The 23,662-nt window shown below is 49.0% G+C and overlaps 2 protein-coding genes across 2 annotated transcripts in view; both read right to left on the minus strand.

Moving 5' to 3' along the window:
- Positions 1 to 116: 116 nt before the first annotated feature.
- FBL (fibrillarin) lies at positions 117 to 9,099 on the minus strand. The gene is made up of 9 exons (XM_080909257.1): positions 8,972 to 9,099; positions 4,668 to 4,844; positions 4,463 to 4,570; positions 4,277 to 4,371; positions 3,378 to 3,548; positions 1,939 to 2,071; positions 981 to 1,093; positions 356 to 501; positions 117 to 247 (listed from the first exon to the last, which is right to left on the minus strand). The coding sequence occupies exons 1-9, from the start codon at positions 8,979 to 8,981 to the stop codon at positions 223 to 225; spliced, it is 978 nt and encodes a 325-aa protein (XP_080765383.1). The 5' UTR covers positions 8,982 to 9,099; the 3' UTR covers positions 117 to 222.
- A 5,898-nt stretch (positions 9,100 to 14,997) lies between these two features.
- FCGBP (Fc gamma binding protein) overlaps positions 14,998 to 23,662 on the minus strand; it is a gene marked incomplete at its 5' end in the record, with an annotated part of 84,498 nt that continues 75,833 nt past the window's right edge. The window contains 6 exon segments of the mRNA XM_080908678.1: positions 14,998 to 15,136; positions 15,241 to 15,512; positions 16,663 to 17,046; positions 20,019 to 20,218; positions 21,478 to 22,051; positions 22,396 to 22,964. Coding sequence (XP_080764804.1) covers positions 15,127 to 15,136; positions 15,241 to 15,512; positions 16,663 to 17,046; positions 20,019 to 20,218; positions 21,478 to 22,051; positions 22,396 to 22,964 — 2,009 coding nt within the window. The 3' untranslated portion in view covers positions 14,998 to 15,126.

Consider the following 23,662-nt stretch of genomic DNA (forward strand, 5'->3'; position numbering starts at 1 on the left):
AGCACGCACCATGTGACCAGATAAAACTTTCCAAGCACCACCCTCCAGCACACATTAAAGTTGATCAAGGGCGCATGCGTCTTGAGGCCACTGAGCAATAGGCACCAGACAGGGGAGACAGATGAGTCTTTTAATAGAAAAAACAATCCCCCCCAGCCAATAGTCAAAAGCCACACGTGCAACAGTAGCAACACACATTTCTTCAATCCAGACAGCTGAGTTTCAGTTCTTCGCCTTGGGAGGTGGCCTGTGAGGAAATCAGAGGGGATCGAGTTGTAACCATTTTCCTGGGCTTCCCAGGCCCAGAAAGCTCTAGTTGCTGCAAGTAAGGGGAGAGGTCTTTTCTGGTACTTACCTGTACACACCTACAACCACAGCATGGTCTCGTTCATAAGGCTCTAGCGTCAGCTGCTCCTGGGGCTTCATGTTCTCCAGTTGCATCTTCTTCACTTCAGACGCAAACACAGCCTCTGCTGAGGCTGTGGAGTCGATACAGTTGGCCTAGAAAGGAGACAGACTTTAAGATAAAAGCATATCTTTGTTACAGATTTGGAGACCCAGGCTTAGGCAGTTTTCTAACTTATTAAAGAAGTTTCAATTTAGCTCAAATTGAAAACAGGTTGTTTCCACTCTAAGGCAGTGTTTAAAGTCAGGAATCTTCTTCTTCTATATCCGGGTAACAGCTGAAGCCCAGCCGGTAGCAACAGAACAAGTGTAGAAATAGGCTGGCCAATTTTGAACACGGTGAAGCTGCCTGAGAGGTTTCTGTATTTTAAATTAAAATATTTTGAAAAATGTACCTGCTGCAGTGGATATTTATTCTACCCCAGTCTGTTCCAAACCCTTAACCATATCAACCCTGAACCATGAAGAAGACTAATAAAGAAACCAAGTCAAATAGGCAAAGGCTAAGTAACACGCTCAGCCACAAGAGATCAACCACACTCTTGCTACTCAAGTTTACACTGCAAGACCCATACCTTAATGGAAATCACAAAGTGTCCTCCATTCCGCAGGAAGGTGTGGGCATTCAGGGCCACGATCCGAGTTTGGTCTGGCTGGGCCACATCAGCAAAGATGACATCCACCATTGCTAAAGAAAAAAGGGACAGTGGTTACAAACAGAAGCCAGGAGTTTCCCAGAGCTTCCCAATGGGGGTCTGTGCTCCTTCACCACCAGGTTCTTGGGTCTCTCCTGCCTCTAGCCTTACTCCCCGACACAATCCTCCCTCTAAAGCACCCAAAGGTGGAACCAGAATGCAAGTCACATCACTCATCCACTTCCTCTTGTAAACCAATGGTTGCCACCTGCCATGGGCCACAGAGTCTCATCACCTGCCCTCAAGATCCTCCCAGGCAGGGACAGACATGTCATCAAAAAGACAAGTAAATGTGAGCAGTTAAGGACAAGGACCAGAGGAGGGCCGAGTGCACTGAGAAAATGCACAGGAAAAAAAAAAAAAAAAAAAAACCCAAAAAACCAAACCAAACAAAAAGTGCAACGGGAAGGTAATGGTTTATGGTATTGTGACTTAAAACAAAACGTGATGGAGCGAAACCGTCCTTTAAGGATTTGGAAAAGAGGAAGGCAAGTATCGCATACCTCTGGGGAATTCATGGGGCTCTCCACTTTTATACCAGACCTTTGAGGTGTTTTTAAAAAACAAAGCCATTGGGTCAGACTGGCTATGGTCAGGGCATATTATCATCAGATAATGGCTTTAAAACACAAAGCAGGGCAGTGTAAAAAAGGCATCAGGTGTTAGAGGGAGCAGACCTGAGCCCTGGCACAGTCTCCACCTGCAGCTCCTCACGTTACCGCACTGAAGACCCGCTCATCATTCCAACTCCACCTAATTCAGGCTCCACTGGCATCCTCTGGGAAACATGGAGCTTAGCCTACTCTCCCTGGACTGCCCCCACCCCCCGGGCCCTCACCAATAAGCATGCGGTATTTGTGTGGGTGCCGAGCATCTTCAATTACAGGAATAATGTTGGTCCTCTTCTTGGCCAAGTTGATGAGGTCGCGACCAGAGCGGTGGGAGAACTCAACTGCATAGACCAGGCCATCCTAAATCAACCCAACATCAATGAGCACACACTGGCGCTCCATTCAGTACAGGCGCTAATACTGGGCTTGGGTGCTACTTGTAGCAGGTTCTCAGACCCTCAATCAAAACCCTGTCTACAGTCCAGATGAATAAATGGACTGAAGATGAGGAGTCACGAGCCACACCACAGTTATTCACAAGCAACAGAGCTTTAAGATCCTAATTCATCTGACCCATGAGGCTAGGCTCCCAGCACAAGGTAAAAATCCAGACATCCAGGGTAGATAGAGGGAGCATTTGCAATGAACCACCAAACAGAGGGAACGTTTAATCTTCTAAGCAATTTTCTTCTCCAGAGGGTTAACACCTGCCTCACTGAAGCCACACACTGGCAAATGCTTACACAAGTCTGAGTTTTGTTGCTCTTTGTTTATAGATGAGGTCTAACTATATAGCTTAGGCTAGGATTAAAAAGGTGTGTGCTTTCACTAACTAAAGTGTCTACAATTCAGTCAAGCAGCAAGAAGCCATCAAGTGAGACACCCAAGAACTAGGTGCTCTCTGCATGAGGATCCTGTACTGCCACAGAGAACAGAAGTTCATTAGCAGAAACCAAAGCTGGGTTAACTCAGTGTTGGCACGCCTGCCTAGCATTTCAAGAAGCCCTAGGTCCAACACCCAATACTGGGTGAGGGTGGGGGCAAAAAAGTAGATTTGGGGAACATGAATGTTTTGTTTGTGTGTGTGGAAGCCAGAGGACAATGTTAGGTGCCATTCCTTCAGGAGCTCTACCCACCCTTTTATTTTTCTTTGTGAGACAGGGTTTCTGTATAATCCTGGCTGTTCTGGAACTCACTAAGTAGATCAGGTTGGCTGTGAACTCAAAAGATCTGCTGCCTCTGCCTCCCCAATGCTGAGATTAAAGGCACACACCACCAGCACCAGGCTTACATGTTTTTGAGACAAGGTCTCTCTGGTACGGATGGCTCGGCAGGCCCCAGAGCCTGGCCTGTTGCTGCACCCTCGGCCTGTTACTATGAGGGCATACTGCCACCTGTTTTGTTTTTTAAAATGGGTTCTGAGGATCAAAATCAGGTCCTCATGACCGAGAGGCAAGCATTTTAATGACTGAATCATCCCTTGGACATTAAAGTTTCAACCAAAATGGTTTGGTATCTACATTCGCAGCTCTGCCTCACAATGAAAACTAGGAACTCAGGAGTGGTTCTGCTTCAAGCTGTCCCTCCCCTCTCACAGAAAGAGAGGATGAGCCTGGCTCCATCTATCACACACAGTTCCCTCCATCCCCATCATCCGCCCACTCACCGGGCCGACAATATCAGAGACGTGGGAGACGGTGGTGCCCGAGGCTGCCCCGAGGTAGAGCACCTTGGCCCCCGGCTTGATGTGGATCTGGTCTACGCCGCCCAGGATTGCTGCAGCCAGCTTGGAGCGGAAGGGGTTCCAGGCTCGGTACTCAATTTTGTCATCTCCTTCCTGAGCCAGGAGAGATGGGGACAGAATCAGCTGGGTTCTTGTGCAGAAAATCATTCCCTGTGACCCTAAGGCCCTCAAAAGAAACAGTGCATTCTAATCACTATGTAGAAACCAAATGCAGAGTACAGCAGGGACAGATGCTGCCCTGCCCTGTTCCAGGTGCTGGAACAACAGTGAGCAGGACATATACCCTGCCCTGAGAGATAAGCACTCACGAAACTAACTAAATACAAATGGGCACAGGCGATGGTGACAGGCTAGTCAGACCAAGCCAGGAGAGGACTTGAAACCAGAACAGAGCAAAGAAAATGTGAAAGAGAGAAAACAAACCAGGAAAGGCTAGGGACACCTTTGAACTAGACCTGGAGGTGGAGAGGGAGTCACCCACACCACCCTGGGAAGAACACTACAGGCACAGAGTGGGAGGTGAGGAAGGAGGCCTATGGTTGGCCACAGAGAAGGACAGAGAGCTAGGGCTGTGGCAGTGAGGACAGCTCAGACAAGGAGGGCGATAACAGAGCCTCAGAAAAAGCCGGCAGTGCCTGAGCAGAGACAAGACAAGGAAACAGTTTAGTATAGAGCTGGGAACTGCAGCAGTTCTGAGGCCACAGCCTGACTCGTGCATTGAGACATCTCCTAGCGGTCCCTTGTAGGACACACTAGCAAGACCACTGGATTGAAGGCAATGCTATTGGGGGGGGCACTTTGGACAGGGGTCCAGGACTCACTGAAATAGAGACTCTCTTCTCTCCATACACAGATTCTCCAGGGACCAGATTCTTTGTGACAAGGGCATCCTCCTTTCCTCGACAGATGAAGACACCTGGTGAGGAGAGGAGAGCAGAGTGTGGTTGGGGACAGTGTAGCGACGGTCCACCTCTGGGTTCAGTTGATTCCCTGACTGCCACACTCACCTTCATGACGATGGGGCTCCACCATCACATTCTTCCCTGACTGGTTTCCTCTCTTGCCTCCCCGGCCACCACCTCGACCTCGGTTGCCCCCAGACTGGAAGCCTCCACCTGTAAGAGAGAACTGCATGAGACTGAGGTCCCATGTTTCCCCTCCCTTGTCCTTTGAGAACCTGCTCTACCTCCTCCCCATGCCAACCTTACTCACCTCGACCACCTCCACCTCCTCGTCCCCTGAAGCCACCACCTCCTCCGCCTCGACCTCGACCGCCAAAGCCTCCTCGTCCACCACCAAAGCCTCCTCGTCCTCCTCGTCCTCCTCCTCTACCGCCTCTGTCACCAAAGCCGCCTCTGCCACCAAAGCCACCCCCACGGGGGCTGAAACCTGTGGCAGAAATGGAAGCAGGGGTTGGGCAACGGAGATTAAGAAGTTAAAGGACCCTTACCTGTCAGGTCCACAGATGTGATAAATCAGCAAAGCACAGGACCCTGTGCTCAGAGAAACGTATACCACAGCCAGAACCCACCCCATGTCCCATAAGCAGAACAGACATGTAAAAGGAGGAAGAGTGACCAACAATGAAAGTGGCCTTCAGTTCTATGGCACAGATGGATGGCCTCCCAGAAATGGAGAAACAAATCCTCAAAACTAAACCCAACCAATTTTCTTTAAATATGGTATCAAATATCTCAGGCTGGCTGTAAAGTCACTACATAGATCCTGATTCTCCTGACTCCACCTCCCAAGTACTGTGTCTACAGGCTAGCATCACCTGGCCCAGCACCACATCCTTCTTATGAGGTGCATCAGCAAGGTCCCACTAAAAGCAGATTATCTAATTAGGGATGAGGCAGAATGCAGGTATTCAGATTTTCTTGGTCAGACAGCTTCACACGACTCATTTTATCCCTAAGTGAGCTCTGCACACACATACTTGATAGCAACAGGATCTGAGATGCCCTCAGAGCATCTTCAGGTTCAGGACCTCTAGATAAGTGTGACCCCCGCTCCCCAGTCTGATGCTCAGTCCTGCTAAAACCATCTCCCTGCTTTCAAGACTCAACATCCCTCCCATCACAGGGGGGAAATTAAGAAAACCCCCCAATTGCTCCTTTAAGGAGCAATGGTCTAGATGGGCGGGCTAGAGAGCACATCAGTACATCCTCATGGGCTTAACCTCAGGTGTAGCAGCCCATGCCCATGACTCTAGCACTCTAAAAGAGGTGGAGGCAGGAGACCCCAGTGGATGGTGAGACCTTGCTTCAAAAGGAGAACAGCTGGGCTGGGGATGCAGCTCAGAAGTAGAGTGCTCAAGGGCTTGCCACCTGGTCCCCAGCCATAGGGCAAAGCAAACACTGTCCAATAAGCAGCAAGCAGTACATAGGACAGGACTTGATGCTGTTACTGGGTGACATTTAGTTTTTCTAAGATGGAGGTGGGGCACAAGAGTTTATCTGAAAACACAACTTGAAGATTAGGGGTGGTTCAAAATGATCTCACTTGATGTAAAGTGTCAGATAAAACCTGCTAAAGTTTTTGTCTCAGCCCTGTAACTATACCCCATGGACATCTTCAAACACTTTTTTTGATGTTTTAAAAAAACTTTATGAACACTTGTGTTTTGCCTGCATGTTTACCTATATGAGGGTTTCTGGATCCCCTGAAACAGGAGTTACAGACAGCTGTGGGCTGCTATGTGGAATGTTGGGAACTGAAGTCAGGTAACCATTGCCTTCCTCCTATGTATCCCAGACCATCTGAAGCTCCCTGTGGATACCAGTCTGGCTTCAAACTCCAGAGATACAATGTCCTCTTTCCAAAGGCTGAGATTAAAGGAGTGTGCGATCTTAATAGTATTCCTAATGGTATTTGAAACAAACAAACAAAAAAAATTAACTTTGTTCTTTTTACTTTTTGTTTGTTTGTTCTTTGTCCTTTCTAATAGACTTCACTTGTGAGGCTGGGCACTGTAGCTCTAACTACAGGTCCTGAGTTCAACATCCCAGGATTCAAAACAAACAAAAAAGTTTGCAACTTGGTATCTATTTCTTTTTTTTTTTAAAGATGTATTTATTTATTTTTATGTGAGTACACTGTAGCTGTCCTCAGACACACCAGAAGAGGGCATCAGATCCCATTACAGATGGTTGTGAGCCACCATGTGGTTGCTGGGAATTGAACTCAGGACCTCTGGAAGAGCAGGCAGTGCTCTTAACCACTGAGCCATCTCTCCAGCCCTTGGTATCTATTTCTAACTAAAGTTTTTAAGTTAACAGTTTCATCTTCAAAGCTCAGACAACTAACTCCAAGCCCTGTTTCTACCTTCCTCATCTACAATAAAAACAGAATTCTTTTTTTTTTTTTTTTTTTTTTACCATGAATCCCTGAGAAGGCATTTTTTTGGGGGGGAGGGGTTGAGTTCCCTGTATAGCCCAAATGCAAAGAGCAGGCTTTGAGATCTCACAGGAGCTGCTGCCTTTCCAGCTCCTGTCAACAGGGGCATGGCACTGCTTTGCCTGATGCACTTTGGGAATCTAAGTGGTACAGGTCCAGCCCACGCTTCCCTTGTCACACTACGCATAATACTGTCACTCTCACGGTCATTCATTTCAAATGCACAATCTAATGCTGACACTGACAAACCGGTCAGCAGATGTCTGATGATGACTTTGATACAACGGAGGATGGATCTGAACTTCTAATCTTCCTTCTACATCTTGAGTGCAGAAAAATGGATGCCCACCACACCTACTCCTATGTGACCCAGGGGAATAAATCTATGGTTTACTGCATGCTAGGCAAGCGCTTTACCAGCGGAGCCACACCCTCAGCCCTGAGAAGCCCCTTGTTTCATTCAGAAGAGAACAGTGTCCTGTAGCTCACACAGGAGGATGCTCATGCCACTGTCACTCAAGACCTTAAAGTAGCAAAGGCGCATGGTAACCTGAGAAAAATCAAGTAACTGTATACAAGAGAGTACCTAGGAGAGATTCCACTAGTGGGGACTATGAGACTCGACCTGGGCCTGACAGAGCAGAGATCTATCTGGTAAGTTGCTGGTATCCTCCATTTCTGGTCCTGGGGTTTTTAGGAGACTCAGCAAGACTCTCTCATGTCCACATACAGTCTGCTGTTTTAGAATCTGCTTCCCTTTAGATGCCCCCCCACCCAAAAAAAACTAGCAACTCCAGCAGGGCCAGGTTATCTCATGCCTGCATTCCTGCTACTGGGGAAGCTGGGTTGAGGGCCAGCCTAGGCTGTTACAACAAAATGCCATTCCAATACCCAAACATAAAAATAACGAACCTTGTGGACAAATGACCACCATACGTTGTAGCACACCTGTTTAAAAATCTCCCCCAAAGCTGCTTCTGTACTAAAGACGCTGTCACCGAAGATTCGACTGCTAGAAATCTCTACAATTCTCATTCTATCATGTGACAGAGAAAGGTTGGCGGGGGAGGGGAGGAATCCCAGATCACAGGATAGACTAGCAATCCCGACACCCTACTTCACCAGACTTCCAGAACAGAGCCCCAGATATTCAACACGTTTGGGAGAGAGATAGGTCACCATCGAGTGATTTACTCTCATCTGTCCACAGGAACCTGTGCGCACACACCAGACAAAAGCTTGTAGTAGCGAAAACTGATCCCGGACAAACAGCGAAGAGCTCACGTTATCACCATGGTAGCACAGACTGGTGTTAAAACTCACTAACGGCCTCCGCTTCCCAAGTGCTAGGGTTGACAAGCAGTGCAGTTACGGCCCAGAGTCATATCTCGCCAAGAAGACCACTTATCCGTTATGAATTCAAGAGAGCAACGAAAACTTTCTATTGTCAAAGCCAGAACTCTCGCCAACATCCACCCTGCAGTAGGCTTATCAGAAAAACGCGGGAAATGGATTTCTCAGGCCAGGCGCACGCCTTTAAACCCAGTACTCGAGAGGTAGAGAGGCTGGTGGATCCGGGCCAGTCAAGACGCTCTCAAAACTCAAACCAAAATCAACCCCTCTCACTTCCAAGCACCCACACTGCTAAAGCCGGGGTAGTAAGTTTCTCACAACAGGGCAGGAACTCCCAGGTCCCCAGATCGTCTTCTCCTACACGCCTCGGGCCCCGCCCCTCCCGGAAGCGCAACGAGCGCTCGCCCGTGGCTGCGAGCGCCGCACACCACGGAGCGGGAGGTCCTTGTTCACCCGGAGGAAGCTGGGTTGGGGATCAAGGTATCGGTGACGGGAAGTGACAGTGGGTGACGGCGGCAACAGGGAAGGCTTGGGGTGGGGCCTTTCCACGTGCGACCCAAGTCGGATCCCGCAAAGCCATGCTCGGAGATCCAAGCCTGGGTCAGGGTCCGGAGGGCCGCACCGGCCAGTCGGAAGCGGCGGGCTTGTAGGCCGGTCGGTGAGCCGAGCTCCGGGCCACATTCCCCCCACCCCATCCCCGAGCAGCCGCGGTCCCCGCAGCCGCGCCCAGAGCCCCCGAATCCTGCCGGCACCGCGGTCCCTACCTGGCTTCATTACTGCGTTCTGCAGGCGCGACTCAGACAACCTGCGGCGTCCGGGACTCCACGAGTCTCAAGCTTTCGCACGTGGAAAGGAGCGCCTGCGCGCGCCGACGTACAGCGCGTGACGTAAGCGCGCAGCCACGCCCCACACGCACCTCCCCTCCCGGAAGTCAGAGGAGGCTCCTTGGGTGGGATTTCTGGAACCTCTATCGGCTCTGACTTGTCTCTTCGCTTCTTGCTTTTTTTCTAGAGTGGCAAATTTTATCACAAATGCGCTGCGACTTTTCCTCTCACTGGTGCTAGCACTCTAGGGATCAGAGGTTAGGTTTAAACCGTGTTTTTGAAAAAGATTTATTTTTCAAAGACTAAATTTTAAAAAAATTTTATCCTTAGAAGCGTTTTGCTTGCATGTTCGTCTGTGATCCCCTGGAACTGGAGTTACAGGCGATTGTGAGCCGCCAAATGGGTGCTGGGACCTGAACCCGGGTCTTCAGCTAGAACAGTGTGTTCTCTTCACACTGAAGACTCACAGCCTTAGGTGTCTACCTACTGTTGTTAATCTTTGTATTTTGGGATAGGATTTTTGTATTTATACCCAGGCTGGCCTGGAACTGGGAATTTCTTGGGGTCTCCAGGCTACACTTCGCTTTTCTATTTTTTCTACCCTTTCCGCTCAAAAGCTCCCCCCGCCCCGCCCCTTGCACCAAAGAACAGGTACCTCACTACTTCTGCTCCCCTGCTCCTGGCTTCTCACTGGAAATCTTCAGTCACCCAAACGTTGCCGCAACTGCTCCAAGGCCACTGTCTCGCTGCCAGTTTCCTTGCCACCTGCTGGTTTGCAGTTGCTTCTACCGTCTGTCCCTCCTCTTCAGGTCATGAATTCAGCCCACTCTATTGATAATCAGTCAAGCAAAGACGGAATTGCAGAAGGCCCAATGTTAGTGTTGCACCACCAGAGGGCAGCACAGAAGCGACCGGATCTCCAGAAGAATCTTCCTAATAGCCAGATCATACACCCTTCCATGCAACTGAAGGATCACTTGCACTAACCACGGACTATTGCAAGAGTTGTCTTTTAGCATTAAGTGACTGTCCATGCAGTATAGCTTCCTGCAGGTGTCCGTGGAGCATTCAAGAGCTTCCAGGCTGCCATAACAGCAGACCAGCTAGCTGGCTGCCAAGTCATTCATTCAAGGCAGTCAAGTGCCAGGGAAGGGCTGGATGATTGCCAGGGTGACAAATAACCCTAGCATCCAACATTGCTTTTTTTTAAAAGACAAACTAAGCATTAAAAGAGATTCTTACCATACAAGCCTGTAAGACACATTGTGTGTGTGTTCTTGACTGTGTGTGCCCACACACGTGGGTATGCAGAGAACAAAGGAGGATTTTGGGTGTCCTGTTCTATCATCCTCTCCCTTATTCTCTTGATATCGGGTCCTCACTGAACATGGAGCTAGGCTGCTGTCCAGAAAGTCTCCCATCTCACCACTACCACCCCAGCCCTGGGGCCACAGGTGACCACTCCAATTTTTAAAAATAGAATTATTTTCTTATTTTACATCTATAAATACATTGACACAACAGAAGAGGGCTTCAGATCCCATTCCAGATGGTTGTGAGCCACCATGTGGTGAATTCAGGACCTCTGGAAGAGCAGTCAGTGCCCTTACCACTGAGCCATCTCTCCAGCCCCTCTCCACTTCAATTTTTTTTTTAACCTAGGTGCTAGGATTTGAACCCAAGTCATGCTTGCTCAGCAAGATCTCTTACTTGCTGAGATACCTCTCAAGCTCCCTCAGCATACTCAGGGCCATGGTGGGGATGATACAGATGCCTTGTTTAGAACTGAGCACTCAGCAGTCACTTACTGTCAGCATCCGGGCCAGTGGTGAGTCTGTGAAGTAACTTTCACCGCTGCAAATGGACGCTTCTCTGTCCAAGGCTAGAGCAGCACTATTTTATGGGTAAAAACACAAATACGTAGAAGACGGTTTTACATGTCTATTTAGTGCACCCAGTAGTAAATCCCACCAGAGCCTCTTCTCTCCTCAGCCATTGGCTTTTGACAAGGTTGACAGGAGCAGGAATGAGCTCCTGACTGTGGAGCAAACCTTAGATCGAATTGGAAAGTAGTTGCCCCCAAACAGTCACGCCCGGTCAGTTGGGACTGTAACAGGTAGGACCCACAGGTGGGTAAAACAGTGGGTGACTTCTTCCCCAGCAGGGCTGCAATAGCACATTCCGATCCCGTGAAGCTAGCCAGCGGGGTGGAAGTTTCAAGTTCCAACTGGATGTCTCCGTGTCCTGCAACCAAAGTGTATGACACTTTCAGCGATGTGGTTTTTACCATTTAGTTCTGATGGACAACCAAGAGAATGGCTGTAGCCTGTATTGTTGGGGGTGGGGCTCTCTGGGGCTTGACAGAGGCACAGGGAGGTACCTCATGTGTGGCACCGAGAATTTTATTAGTATCTTTGGCTTCTAGGAATACCCAGAGGTGTCTATTCATGTAGCATATGCTCACACAAATGTTTCTAGTCTCTATTTTATGCTTTTTAATTTTTTATAGATTATATTTTTTAGTTTTTACATTTTTTTCATATGTTTTTATTTTGGTTAACTGTTCCTCATACGCCATCTTTCCCCGTCCCTGCTCCATCCCCACTTAATACTTTTCATACTTGCTAACTCCCCTTTCCTATCACACATGTCTTCCTACTCCCCCTAAGTTCCCTCCTTCCTCATGGTTCCTTTCTTGCTTCCTGACCTCAGCTGACTCTCATTCCATTTTGAGCACAGAAACCTGAAAATTCACATCAAAGGTCCACAAAAGAGAGAAAGTGTGTGGCATCTGTCTTTCTGTGCCTGGGGTTACCTCGCCCAGCGGGATATTTTCCAATTCCATCAATTTGTGTGTTACAAAGTACAGCAGTTTTAGTATATGTGATCACTGGTTTTATGTTTATTTGACACAAGCTAAAGTGATCTGAGAGGAGGGAGCCTCCACAGAGAAATTACCTCCGTAAGTCAAGCTCATAGGGTGTTTTCTCAATTGGTGACTGATGGGGGAGGGCCCAGCCCACTGTGGACAGCAGCACCCCTGGGATGGTGGTCCTGGGGTTTATAAGAAAGAAGGCTGAGCAAGCCAAGAGGAGCAAGCCAGTAAGCAAGCACTCTTCCACGACCTCTGCATCAGCTCCTGCCTTCAGGTTCCTGCCCTGTGTGAGTTCCTTAACTGCTTTAGAGGATGAGCTGTATACATGAAACTGGAAATAAACTTTCTCCTCCCCAAGTTGCCTTTGGCCATAGGGTCCCATCTCAGCAATAAACATTGCAACTAAGGCAGGATACACGTAGCTTTCATGTTTTGATAGAAATTGAATTCTTTTAATGCTTTTTATGCTATAATTCCTTAGCATATAAATATCAAGTTGGGGGTGTCTCTGGATTGTGCTGTATTAGAATGTTTTGCTTTGGGTAAGGACACAGGTGTCACTATGCAGACTAGGCTGGCCTCAAACTCACCAAGCTCTGCCTACTTCCACCTCACAAGCGTTGACATTAAAGGTCTGTATCACCATGTCCGGCTACATTTTCTTTTAGATTAAAAAGTTAAATAAGGTCTGAACTTGGCAAGCAGTGTGTAAGAGTCAGCTGGGTGGTACTGTGTGTGAAGGTTTGGAAGGAGTCGTGGAGAGCAGCTGAGGGATTGGTGACATGTGGCAGCATCGGAGTCCCTGTGGAGAGGTCACTTGTAAAGGTGCAGCCTCAACTGCAGTGGGGATCCCAGGTCATTGCAGATGTCAAGATGCTTGAATGTCCATCAAGGACTGCGGCATGTGTGATGTGGAGCCAGGTTAAGCCTGGGATAGGCCTTTGGGTGGTGGTGGGATTAATATAGGGCTGAGCACTGCACTAGTGCTTTGAAATTTTAAAGACTCCTTGGACTTTTAGACTGCTGAAAAAAAATTTAAAGATGTAAATGTTTGACTGTGTTTTAAATCATGATATTCACACAAGATTTGAGGGACAAGGAACTGAATGGTTATACTTAATGTGAGGATTTTGTGCATCAACTTGATAAAAGATGGAGTGTCCTGGAAGAGTCCACTGGGGGTGGCACCATTCCTAGGCATGTGGCTGTAGGCTGTATAAGAAAACTAGGTAAGCACGATCCTGAAAGTGGTGTTCCTCCAGTGCTTCTACTCTTAAGACCTTGCTCAAGTTCCTGACTTTATTCAATCATGGGTGGTGATCTGCAAAATGAAATAAGTTCTTAGCTCTCCTAAATTGCTTGGGCCATAGCAACAGAATGAAGCTAGAATATAGGATTCCATCCTCTTTCTCCTTGGTGCCATTGCTACACCATTCTTGCCCTCGGATATTGTCAGCCATATTGGTCCACAAGGTGGGGTGTGTGTCAGAAGCGAGCACATACAGTGAAAGATGGCACTGCCACCAGCTGCAGGGAGGTGGATCCACTTTCCTTGGCGTGATTCAAGGCTTATATAATTTCGGGTACTGGGCATAAGACCATCCAGAATGGGCAAATGTCATTGGCTGAGGTCTTAGGGTACTGATTGCCGCCTCATTAGCATGGGGAAGCATTTCAGGAATTTCAGCATTTCAGGTGCTAGCTAACCAGGTTCTTCTCTGGAGAACAGAAGTTGAGCTTAGGCTATGTGACATTCCACAGGTAGAGGCGTGGCAGATTTTTGAACTCCCCGGGCAAAGTCAGAGAAGAAGCTCTGCCAATGAAGGGAGTCCTCCATATTGAACTGAGCTCCAGAAGGCTATCCGGTCAGTGGTAGAGTTCAATCTTAATTAGCAGAGTTTTCCCACACTCTCTGACCCTGGCTAAGCCAGTAATTTTGAAAGCTGTGCTCTTGTTTTTCCCCCACCTCTCAATTTCCAACTTATGTCTGCTGTTTGTGATTTTAACTTGCCTCTAAACTCCAATCCAGTCAGAAGTTAAGTTCTGTGTATTCCATTTTCCACCCACCACCTGCTATCTCTCCACTGTATTCCTCAAATACAGATGTTCCTGATATCATCAGACCCATTGACCCACTGACCCATTGACCCACTGACCCATTGACCTACTGACCTACTTACCTCTTCATCATGCTTTTCCCACTGTGACCACACTGCCCCATTGCTATTAATCACACAACTCCACTCCTAGCCTTAAACTGTAAAACTGACCCCGGTTCTAGAAACTGAGAAGACTGGCTGTTTGATAATAAAACTATTGAAATTAATTTTAAAATTTCCCTTCCATCATTCTACCAAAAACTCAGTAAGGATTCAAATCAGTGGTGTTGTCTTATTCTGACACTTAATATAACATGAACTGCTGCTCTTTAAACATGGCTCTCTAAACCCTCCTATGTTCTCTGTAGTGGGTTGAATGGGAATGTCTTTCTTGAGCTTAAGTTGTTGAAAATTGGTTCCCAGTAGGTGGTGCTGTTTGAAGCGGAGATTTGTTGGAGGAAGTACCACACCAGGGAGGGCTTTGAGAGATGAGATCTTTGCCTAGCTTCCTGATAGACTTTCCCTCTGGAGCCATAAACCAATATAGTCTTTTTGCTATCAGTTGCCTGTGGTCATGGTGTCTTCTCAGAAACAGAGAGGAACCGATTCATTTCCCTAGCATCATCTCTGTTCCCATTTTTCTTGTTGAGGGGTTCCTACACTAATCCACACTCTGACTCCATGAGAGATCATTCTGTTTATAGGTGATGAAACCAAGTCAGAGAGAAACTGGGCGGCTCACCAGGCTTATAAACGGCAAGGCCAAAGTCCGTTTGTCTTTCTCTCTCCACCCTTCATCCATCCACGCCTTTAATCATACATTCTGTGACTCTCAATCTCCCACTGTCTCCCCCACTCTGGCCGCCTGAATCTTTGTCTGTTCACGTGCCCACACATGCAACCTTGTTTTCTAATAAAGACTCGTCATCATCCATGGCCCCCACAGTGGGGAGAAAGTAGGGGAGACAGCAGGAGGCAGACACTCTGGGTCTAGATATTTACTCAATGCTTTCAGGTTCGGTTTTTGGGGCTCAGGGGAGGGGCAGGGAAGGGACACACGGGGCATCTTCCAATCACTGTAACTTCTGGGTCTTGATGTCTTCATTGCTGGTGGTGACTGATCAGTTGGAACTGCAAGAGACAGACACTTAGCACTGATTCTGCAGACTCGGCGTCCACCCACACTACCTCTGTCCCTAGTTCCCAAGCGTCTGGCTTCTGTTCTCCATCCTCACCATGGGGAGAAGTCCTGTGCTCTCCACTTCTCTATCGTCGTCTTCCCCTGAGAGCCATGCACATCATTGGTTTGGTCACCATCAAAGTTCCCGCAGGCCCCACACAGCATGGCTGCTAGGTCTTCTCCAACCATCACATCCAGGTGCCCGTCTTTTTCAAGCCACACCTGCACCCCGGCCTTCTGGTGGACGAACATGGAGCCGTCGGGCAACTTCCTCACAGAGACAGATGTCAGCACAGTAGCCGGGAGATTCACTCGGAGACCATTCACCTGGCGGAGGGGGAGGGGACATGAAGAAGTGAGACTTGAGTGACAGAGCAGCTGAGGGGAGTCCAAGGCTGGAGTCCTCGTGCACAATGACGGTTCAAGCAAAGGAGCAAGTGCTGGAAGAGAGGAAGGTAACATGGAGGGACGAACAGCTGGGGAGACAGCTGGGGAGACAGCTGGGGCGTGTGTCTACACACAGCTCAGTACTCTGCTCTTACCCATTGCAATATGACAGATTAACTTACTAATGTTTCTCGGTTGTCAGAGGGCAGAGGGAGAATCCTCATCATACTCCGAGGTTAAGGGAAAAGCTCCTCAGGTCAGACAGACAAGTAAGCCATTGAGTGAATCTGGGGCCACTCTTCAGGTTCTACCTTTTCAGGACATAATAATGATTTAAAACGTTCTGTCTGACTTCTTTTCCCATCGTATCTTCATAACTTCTCATTGTAATAAGTCTTGGCTATCAGCACAACTATGTGCTGAGTTCTTAGTGGGGATCATGGGACCTGGGACTTGACTTGAGGGATCCCAGCACTTCATGTGATACCAGCTTGGCTAATCATAGTGTTCTACTCCCAAGACTAGAAGTGGACAGGTAGTCCACTGACTTAGGAGAAGCAGGCCTGGAACTTTTGTTGGACCAGTTTCTGCTGAGACGGTCAGGGTGGGACAAGTGGTATTTCTCATGAAAAAATAAAATAAAAACAAACTATCTAAGAAAGCCAGGCATGGGCACTCTCGCCTTTAATCCCTAGTCAGAAATCTAGGGGTGGAAACTCCAGCAGTGCAGCTGGGGTGTCTGGGTCCAGACACTTCTGGGGGCTGTCTCTGGGTTTCCCAGATATGGAGCCAGTCCATCCATTTTCTCCTCAGCCCTCAGGCTTGTACTTGGCTTCCTGTTGCTTCTAACCAGCGAGTCTTGATCAAAATCAACAGCAGAGCTAGCCTGTGACTTGAATGCCAGATGAACTCAGGCCAAGGAGAGGGACCCAGGCTGACATGGAGAGAGAGGTACATGTTCAGAGAAAAGTGCAGAGACCTGGATGAAAAAAACAGACTGCAAGGTCACTGGGTAGCCAGGATGTAGGACGCTGTGACAGGAAGAAGGAAAGCCAGGGGAGACAGCCCTGCCCTCTGTGCCCAGGCTTACCCATGCGCCCTTGCTTGGGTTCACAGTCACCATGCCATCCTGGAAGAAGATGTGGACCTTGCTCACGATCTTGTCATTGCCATGGCATGACTGGACATCAGCTAGCACACGGTACCAGGGCACGTTCTTCTGGAGTCCCGGGCAGCGAGAAGAAAGCTCATAGACACCGGGGGAGCTGACAGCGTTCTGAGCCCCATCGAAGGTAATGAGGTTGCCACCCACAGAGAGGGTGCAGAGACCTTTGGCTGGCCAACAGCCTCGGACTCCTGCTTGGATTTCACAGACGCGGCCGGATGGGCAGCCAGCTTCCTGGCATGTCAGACCGTTGTCTGGGGAGCAGAAACAGCGCTGGCTGCAGTCTGAGGACATCAGGGAGGAGTTCACCTAGCACAGAAAGGGATGGATGGTGTGCATTCACACAGAGGGAAACTGTAAAGTTCCCAGTAAGAAATGGCTTGGATGGCTTCTACCCAGGCGTCTCAATGGCTCTCAGACTGTGATTTCTAAATAAAACATAGCAGAGGCCAGGATGTGTAGAGTTCGTGTCTGGACTCAAGGGCCTTGACAGCCCACCCCATGACAACTCTGTCCCTGTCTCAGACTGTGCCCAGTGACTGTGAGCACCAGCCTGGGCTAGTTCCCTGCAGGACGAGTTGTCACCATGTGGTATGGGCAATGATCCCACTTGAGTTGGCTTAAATATGACTGTTTCCCTAAACCATGTAGGACTTTAGTTCTCAGGGGTTGGTATTAATGGTGCGAAGAGGGTGAGGACTTTATCCATGTATGGAATTTACAAGTGGGGACTCTGGTTATGTTGGGAAAGTATGATATCCTCGGAGCTCTTGCAAAACTAGTATTATTAGCCTATGGTGTGTAATCTTTATAGCATTAAGGTAATCTAGGACATAATGGTTATTTGTGAGTCACAAAACCACCTTTATCCATAAAACAGTTCCCCTCAGATATTATCTCACAGCAACAAAAGGTTAGTAGCCAATAGTATCATCCCTCAGCTGTTGCTTTAGGTCACAGATCAGCTGCAGTTGCAAGATTAGAAACACAAACAGTCATTGTTTTAATCTATGACATTTTGTAGTGACTTGTTAACACTAATCATATGAAGATACTTACTACTATAATACATAATAAAAACGTACCAGAGGAGGTAAAGTGGGTTCAGGGGACATTTCAGAGTCCCAGTGCCTGTGGCCTAGAATGGCTCTAGCAACACCTTTCCCTGAACTGAGTGTCTCTTTTCTGGTCATCTTCTCCTGTTTTCTTGCTTCCTGAGACCCAAGCTCCTTGAGCCCCTGGCCTTGGGATCAGTCCTCAGGCCTGGGTTTTCCCATTTTCTCCCTGGAAGGCTCAGTAGAATTTATGAACAGAGAACAGTGTCTGCTTCCTCACAAGCCCCGGGTCAGACGGTAGTGATTACAGATGCTTGTGTTAAAATAACCGGTGAGATTCGGGTGAAGTCAACTGATAATAATAATGGTATTGAACAACTGTGAGTTTTCTGGTTTTGATCATTATCCTCGGTCACGTGATCGAATTCCTTACTGTCATGGAGTCCAGACTTAATGGCTTAGGGATCAAGGAGCTGCCGCCGTGTTTTGCAAGAAAGTCTCAAACCGTTTATAGGAAATAAATAACAGACACATATACACCCAAACAGAAGGTGGTAAAACAGGTGTGGCTTCAGTGGAAAAGCCTCAGGAAAGGGTATTCCTCCACACACAGGTTTACAATTGCCCTAAAATTAGATTCCTTAAAAGAATAAAAGTTTGAAAAAAAAAAAAGTAAAACTTTAAAAACTTTGGAAGAAAGAAAGAAAGAAAGAAAGAAAGAAAGAAAGAAAAAACCCAAACTATTAATGCAGTTATCACAAAACAGTCATCCCTTGATCCAGAAGCCCATGAAGGTACCGGACTAGAGGATGCTAAATTAGTTCTATACAGTGGTATAATTTTTGCATGTAACCTACCACATCTTACTGTCTAGCTTAAACCATGCTCAATACAATGCAAATGCTACAAAAATGCTCAGACACTGTGGTACTGGCAAGGACATCATGCCAATAAAACATGTTCAGGACAATTGTCATCCCCTCCCCCCCAATATTCTGTGTGTAGGGTGGAATCCGTTGATGTGAACCAGGGTTTGGTGAGTTGAGGGTCCTACTAGTACCCGAGGGCATGTTTGCATCTCTCTGTGGACTTTCTTCTAGGTGTCTGCTACACAACTCTAAAAGGGCTTAGGAGGTCAGGGATAAGGTGGGAAGGTACAGAAAGAGTCAGGGACAGCAAGAAAGGTGTTGGAATGGGACAAGGTATACAAAAATTGGGTCAGAGTCGGAGGTAGGTGTGGAGGTCCAGAGGAGGCTGCAGACCTAAGATAGGGGGTTCCAGGTGGCTTCCAGAAGCAATTGAGACCTGAAGAAAAGTCCAGTGCAAACCACCCAAGTTAAAGCCTCTGGCTAGTGAGTAGCTTCTCAGTTTCACAACCCCTGTGTGCAGCCTGTATCAGATTGTTGCCATCACAAGATAAATTGTTTCAAACAGACTTATGAACACAAAGCTTTCAAAAAACATCATTAACTACAAAATTCCAAATCACACTGTTGGATGACTGGTAGCTAAGTCACCCACTGCACTATTATGAATGCCCTTCTATTTGCTGAACGGGAGCTCGGGAGGATGAGGCCGCCCCTCACTGGGTACCAGCTGTCCTGAGTACCCGGTGCCTATGGAGCCAGGAGGCTGACTCAGCCATTCTGCAGATGAAGGAGTTCAGAGAGGGAGGGTAGTGGAGGAACGCCCACACAGCCAAACAGCAATTCCCACTTCCTGGGAACGCGCATTCTACCTTAAATAGAAATGTGTGTTTGCAGTGTGACTAACGCTGTTTAGATGGAGAATTTATCCTACCTCGGTGGGAGATCCCATGGGCATCCATAAAAGAACTCCAGGGAGATGTCATGTCACACAGAGAAGTGATGGTAGAGATTGGAGTGGGTGTGGTCAACCTAGGACTGACCGAGGCCACCAGGGGGTGGAGAGGCAAGGACTAGATTGTCCTCTGAAGAAGACCCAGTGTTCTCCCTGGCGTCACTTTGATGCCAGTGCAGTGAGTCTGCTCTTTGACTCCTGACCTCCAGAACTGCGGGAAATTAAGCTCTTATGTTTGACCTGCTGAGCCTGGGGTGACTCAGTACAGCAGCCACAGCTGGGAGCAGGTGGTGGCCCTCCATGTCCCAATCCTTGAACAGAAACTCAGAACACAGCAGCTCCGAATGTCCATCCAGTTCCTCCACCCACATTGCCTGCTTAGAGGCTCCAGCCCCCTTCACTCACCGGCATGTACTGGTCATTGTAGGAGCAGCCACAGTCCTGGGCAGGGATGCACACACCCTGGGATAACAGGAAGTGATCATCACACTCACAGCCTTCAAAGCATCGTGTGGGGCAGCCGGTGAAGCCAGAGAGAGCCGCGCAGGACCCCTGGCAGGAATGTGTGCAGATAGAGTAGTGGCTGTGGGCAGGACAATGGAGAGCTGTAGGGAGAGGAGGCACGGTGAATGTGGCAGGCAGTCTCCAACCCCGTCTTCCAAAGCTCACACCCAGGTATGCAGCCAGCTACAGCTGCCATACGGCACCGGGAGAGAAGAGAAATCTGAGACAGAATGTCAGGGAGATGGAAATGCTAGGGTAAGATGGGAAGGCACTGCAGAAGACTGGGCTTGGCCTCAGAGGAACAGCCAGAAGACAGGGATGGGATGAAGAGATGTAGGAAGACAGCACAGGCAAGCTCACGAAGAGGCTGAGGAAGGGATGGAGTGGACAGGCAGGCTGTCAGGATGGGCCGGGGAAGTGAGGCAGAAGATGCAGATGTATTGGGAGGCTCAGACAGAAGCAGCGGTTGACCTCTGGGAGGCTCCGAGAGGGTTGACTTGGGAGGGAGGAAAGCAGACTATCTAGGTGAGCTGGGAGGTGTGTGCAAACGGTTAGAATAGCACAACAATGGGTTTGAGGATGAAGCAGGAGGAGGACAAGGGTATGTGGAAGACACAGGAAGAGAGCAAAGATAAGGAAGGCCTTGGCTAAGTGTTGCAGGCTGGTGTGGCTACCATGGGAGCAGGAAAGGAGAATCAGGTTTGGGATGAAGTTTGATTTCTTTTGGAAGTACAGCAGGTGCAGAGGCATTAAGGGCCATCAGGGTATGACCAGAGAGCACAGGGGCCATAAGCCACCTACTGTTTGAGCTAGTGATGGTGTCTGGAGTCAAAGTGGGGCTCTTTCAATGTCATTGGGTAGAGGATGGGACTCTGGGTCTAGGTCTTAATAGGAAACCATAGGAGAAAAGTCTTTTCACCAAAGCTCTAAGGACCATTGCTTTGGCATGGGGCATTGAGGAGACTTGTTGCTACCCCATAATTTGGAAAGAGGTGTGTGGTTCTGGATTGGCTGGGGTCTATTGCTTCTGGCCTTGCACTGGGGATGTGAGAAGTTATGGAGTCTGTGGGAAGGGTCAGTGAGCCTGAGACTCAGGAGTCCTGTGGGCTCTCAGCCCATCACTTCCCTTTTAGGTCACCATGGAAATAGATGGGGACATCCTGGGAAAGGGTGACTGTTAGGTCTGGGGAGTGTGGACTCTTAACTGGAATCTGAGACTCCGGAGCCAGACAGAAAGGAGGAAAGCCATAGGGGATGCCAGGGCAGGGCTGGAGGAAGTCCTGTTACAGGCAGGGGCTTCTCCTGAGCAGCAGACAGGGAAGAAGGGCCAGGGGGTCACACAGGGCTCAGAGACACTCACGGCAGAAGCTCTCTGTCCTCCAGGCCTTCACTGCTTCACCAGCTGCCTGACAGGCTGCAGTATAGGCAGCCAGGCTACGGCAGAGAGAGGTTTTGTCTCCGGAATGGATACAAAGGTCAAAAACACATTGGTGGAAGTATTCAGTGGGACTCAGAACCCTGTGGCAAGCTTCGAAGGGGCCTTTGGGGTCCCTGATCTTCCCACAGGCTTCATTTTTCTCATATGCTTGTGTCTCCTCTGCCAAGCACACAGGGCAGCCATTGGGTCCACAGCCTTCACCACAGCCCAAGGAGGAGCTGGGAGCTCGCCACGCAGTTCCAAAGGCCTCCACATTGGGGGCTACTGCTCCGCTGGGCAGCACAAAGTCATCGCTCCGGTTTCCATTGAAGTTCCCACAGAGGCCACAGATCCGCCCACGGTAGGGACTCGGGATAGACATGAGAATATGGGCATTTCTGTCAAAGAGAAGTTTCAGCCCCCCCTTTGTCTGCAGAAATATATTTTGGTTCTCAGCACTTATAAATATGGATCCGACAACCATAGGAAGTGTCACAATCTCACTGTCCACGGTCACCTGGATGCAAAGGTCAATTAAGTTGGGGGTCAGAGAACATCATTTTAAGAGAGGCAAAGTTCTAGCAAAGAATGTTGTCTGTCTTAGATACTCATGGCAGAGCTTGGTGCTCTTTAGTTGGACTGGAGTGAGTCATCTTAATCTAGAGAACAGGGTAGCAACAGGGCCATGTCTCCAGTAGGTTTCTGGGTGTTACCTTTGCCTTCTAAACCACCAGATTCTGGGGTGCCCTCAGGACTCTCAAATTGGTCAGTGTCCCCCTAAGACCTTCCAAAGTAGGGGCCTGACTCTCATATGTGGGACTCTGTCCCTGGAGAACCATGTGTGGGATTGTGTCCACTCACCTGTGGCCCTTTCGTCAGGACCACAACCTGGCCTGCCACATTAACCACCAGCCGTTGGGGATCTCCGGCCAAGTTCTTCTCCAGAACAACGGAAAACCCCTCCTCTCCCCGTTTCGGGAAACAAAGTTGTGCCAAGATGTAGGAGCAGGAGCCGTAAAGGTCATACACCAAGCCATCGGGCGTGGCATAATGGACACCATGAAGGATCAGCATTAATTTAGAGCTTTTAGGTTGGCAGGATCGGATGCCATCCTCTATCCGGCACTCCTCATGGATCCCACAGGACTCTATCCGGCAGGTGACCTGGCCACCAGGCCCGCACTCACAGAGCCACTCACACTCATGGCCAGGGTAGAAGGTGTCACCTAGCATATAGTAACGCCCATGGTGCAGGCAGCCACACTGGCCCACAGGCACACAGGTATCGCCGCTGAGCACGAAGCCAGAATTGCAGACACAGCCCTCACGGCAGATGGTTTCACAGCCCTCGGGGGCTGAGAGGCTCGGGCAACTGACAGGGCAGGAGTCACCACAGAGATGGTAGTGGCTGTGGGCAGGACACTGGAGGGCTGCGGGAAGAGAATAAGGAAGAGTCAGGCGGAGGCGAGGCTTGGGTGTGAGAGCCTGACTGGGGTCTGCTGCCTCCGGCTTGGCATGTGACAGGACCTAGAACATATGACAGGCCCACTGATAGGAAATGTCAGGTGTGGGGCATGACCTGGTCTCTCTGAGAAGGGTCTTACTCTGACAAGTTCTTCTGAAGCAAGTGGCTGTCTGAAGATATGACCACACATATGAACAGAACAGTCTAGAACAGACCAAGGCTTTACTGGTGTGAGTTTGACTAGAGACCCATGTGTGTGGGAGGCCACTCAGCCTGACTGAGGACAGTGCCAGCGGGACTGGAGTACCCACGGGCCTCTGTGATGTGCTCTGTTTCAGGGTGCCACTGTGGCAGTGTGTATGTGAACGGGTGACATTAACAGGTTGGACCTGTCCCAGCAGATCTGCCTGAAGGAGCTGTCCCACACCTTCTGCCCCAGTCTGCTTGGATCTGCTGGGGACAGGTTCCAGCTCAGCATGTCTGATGTGGGACCTGCATGTGGCAGGCAATGTAGGGTCTCCCCAGACACCACTGGGCTATCTGGCCACTTCTGTGTGGCTAACTCTATTCCAGTGTGATGCTTTGCATATGCTTGGCCCAGAGAGTGGCACTATTAGGAGGTGTGGCCTTGTTGGAGGAAGTGTGTCACTCTGGGGGTGGGCT

The sequence above is a fragment of the Micromys minutus genome (genome assembly GCF_963924665.1).
Source record: "Micromys minutus genome assembly, chromosome: 32".
NCBI lineage: Eukaryota > Metazoa > Chordata > Mammalia > Rodentia > Muridae > Micromys > Micromys minutus.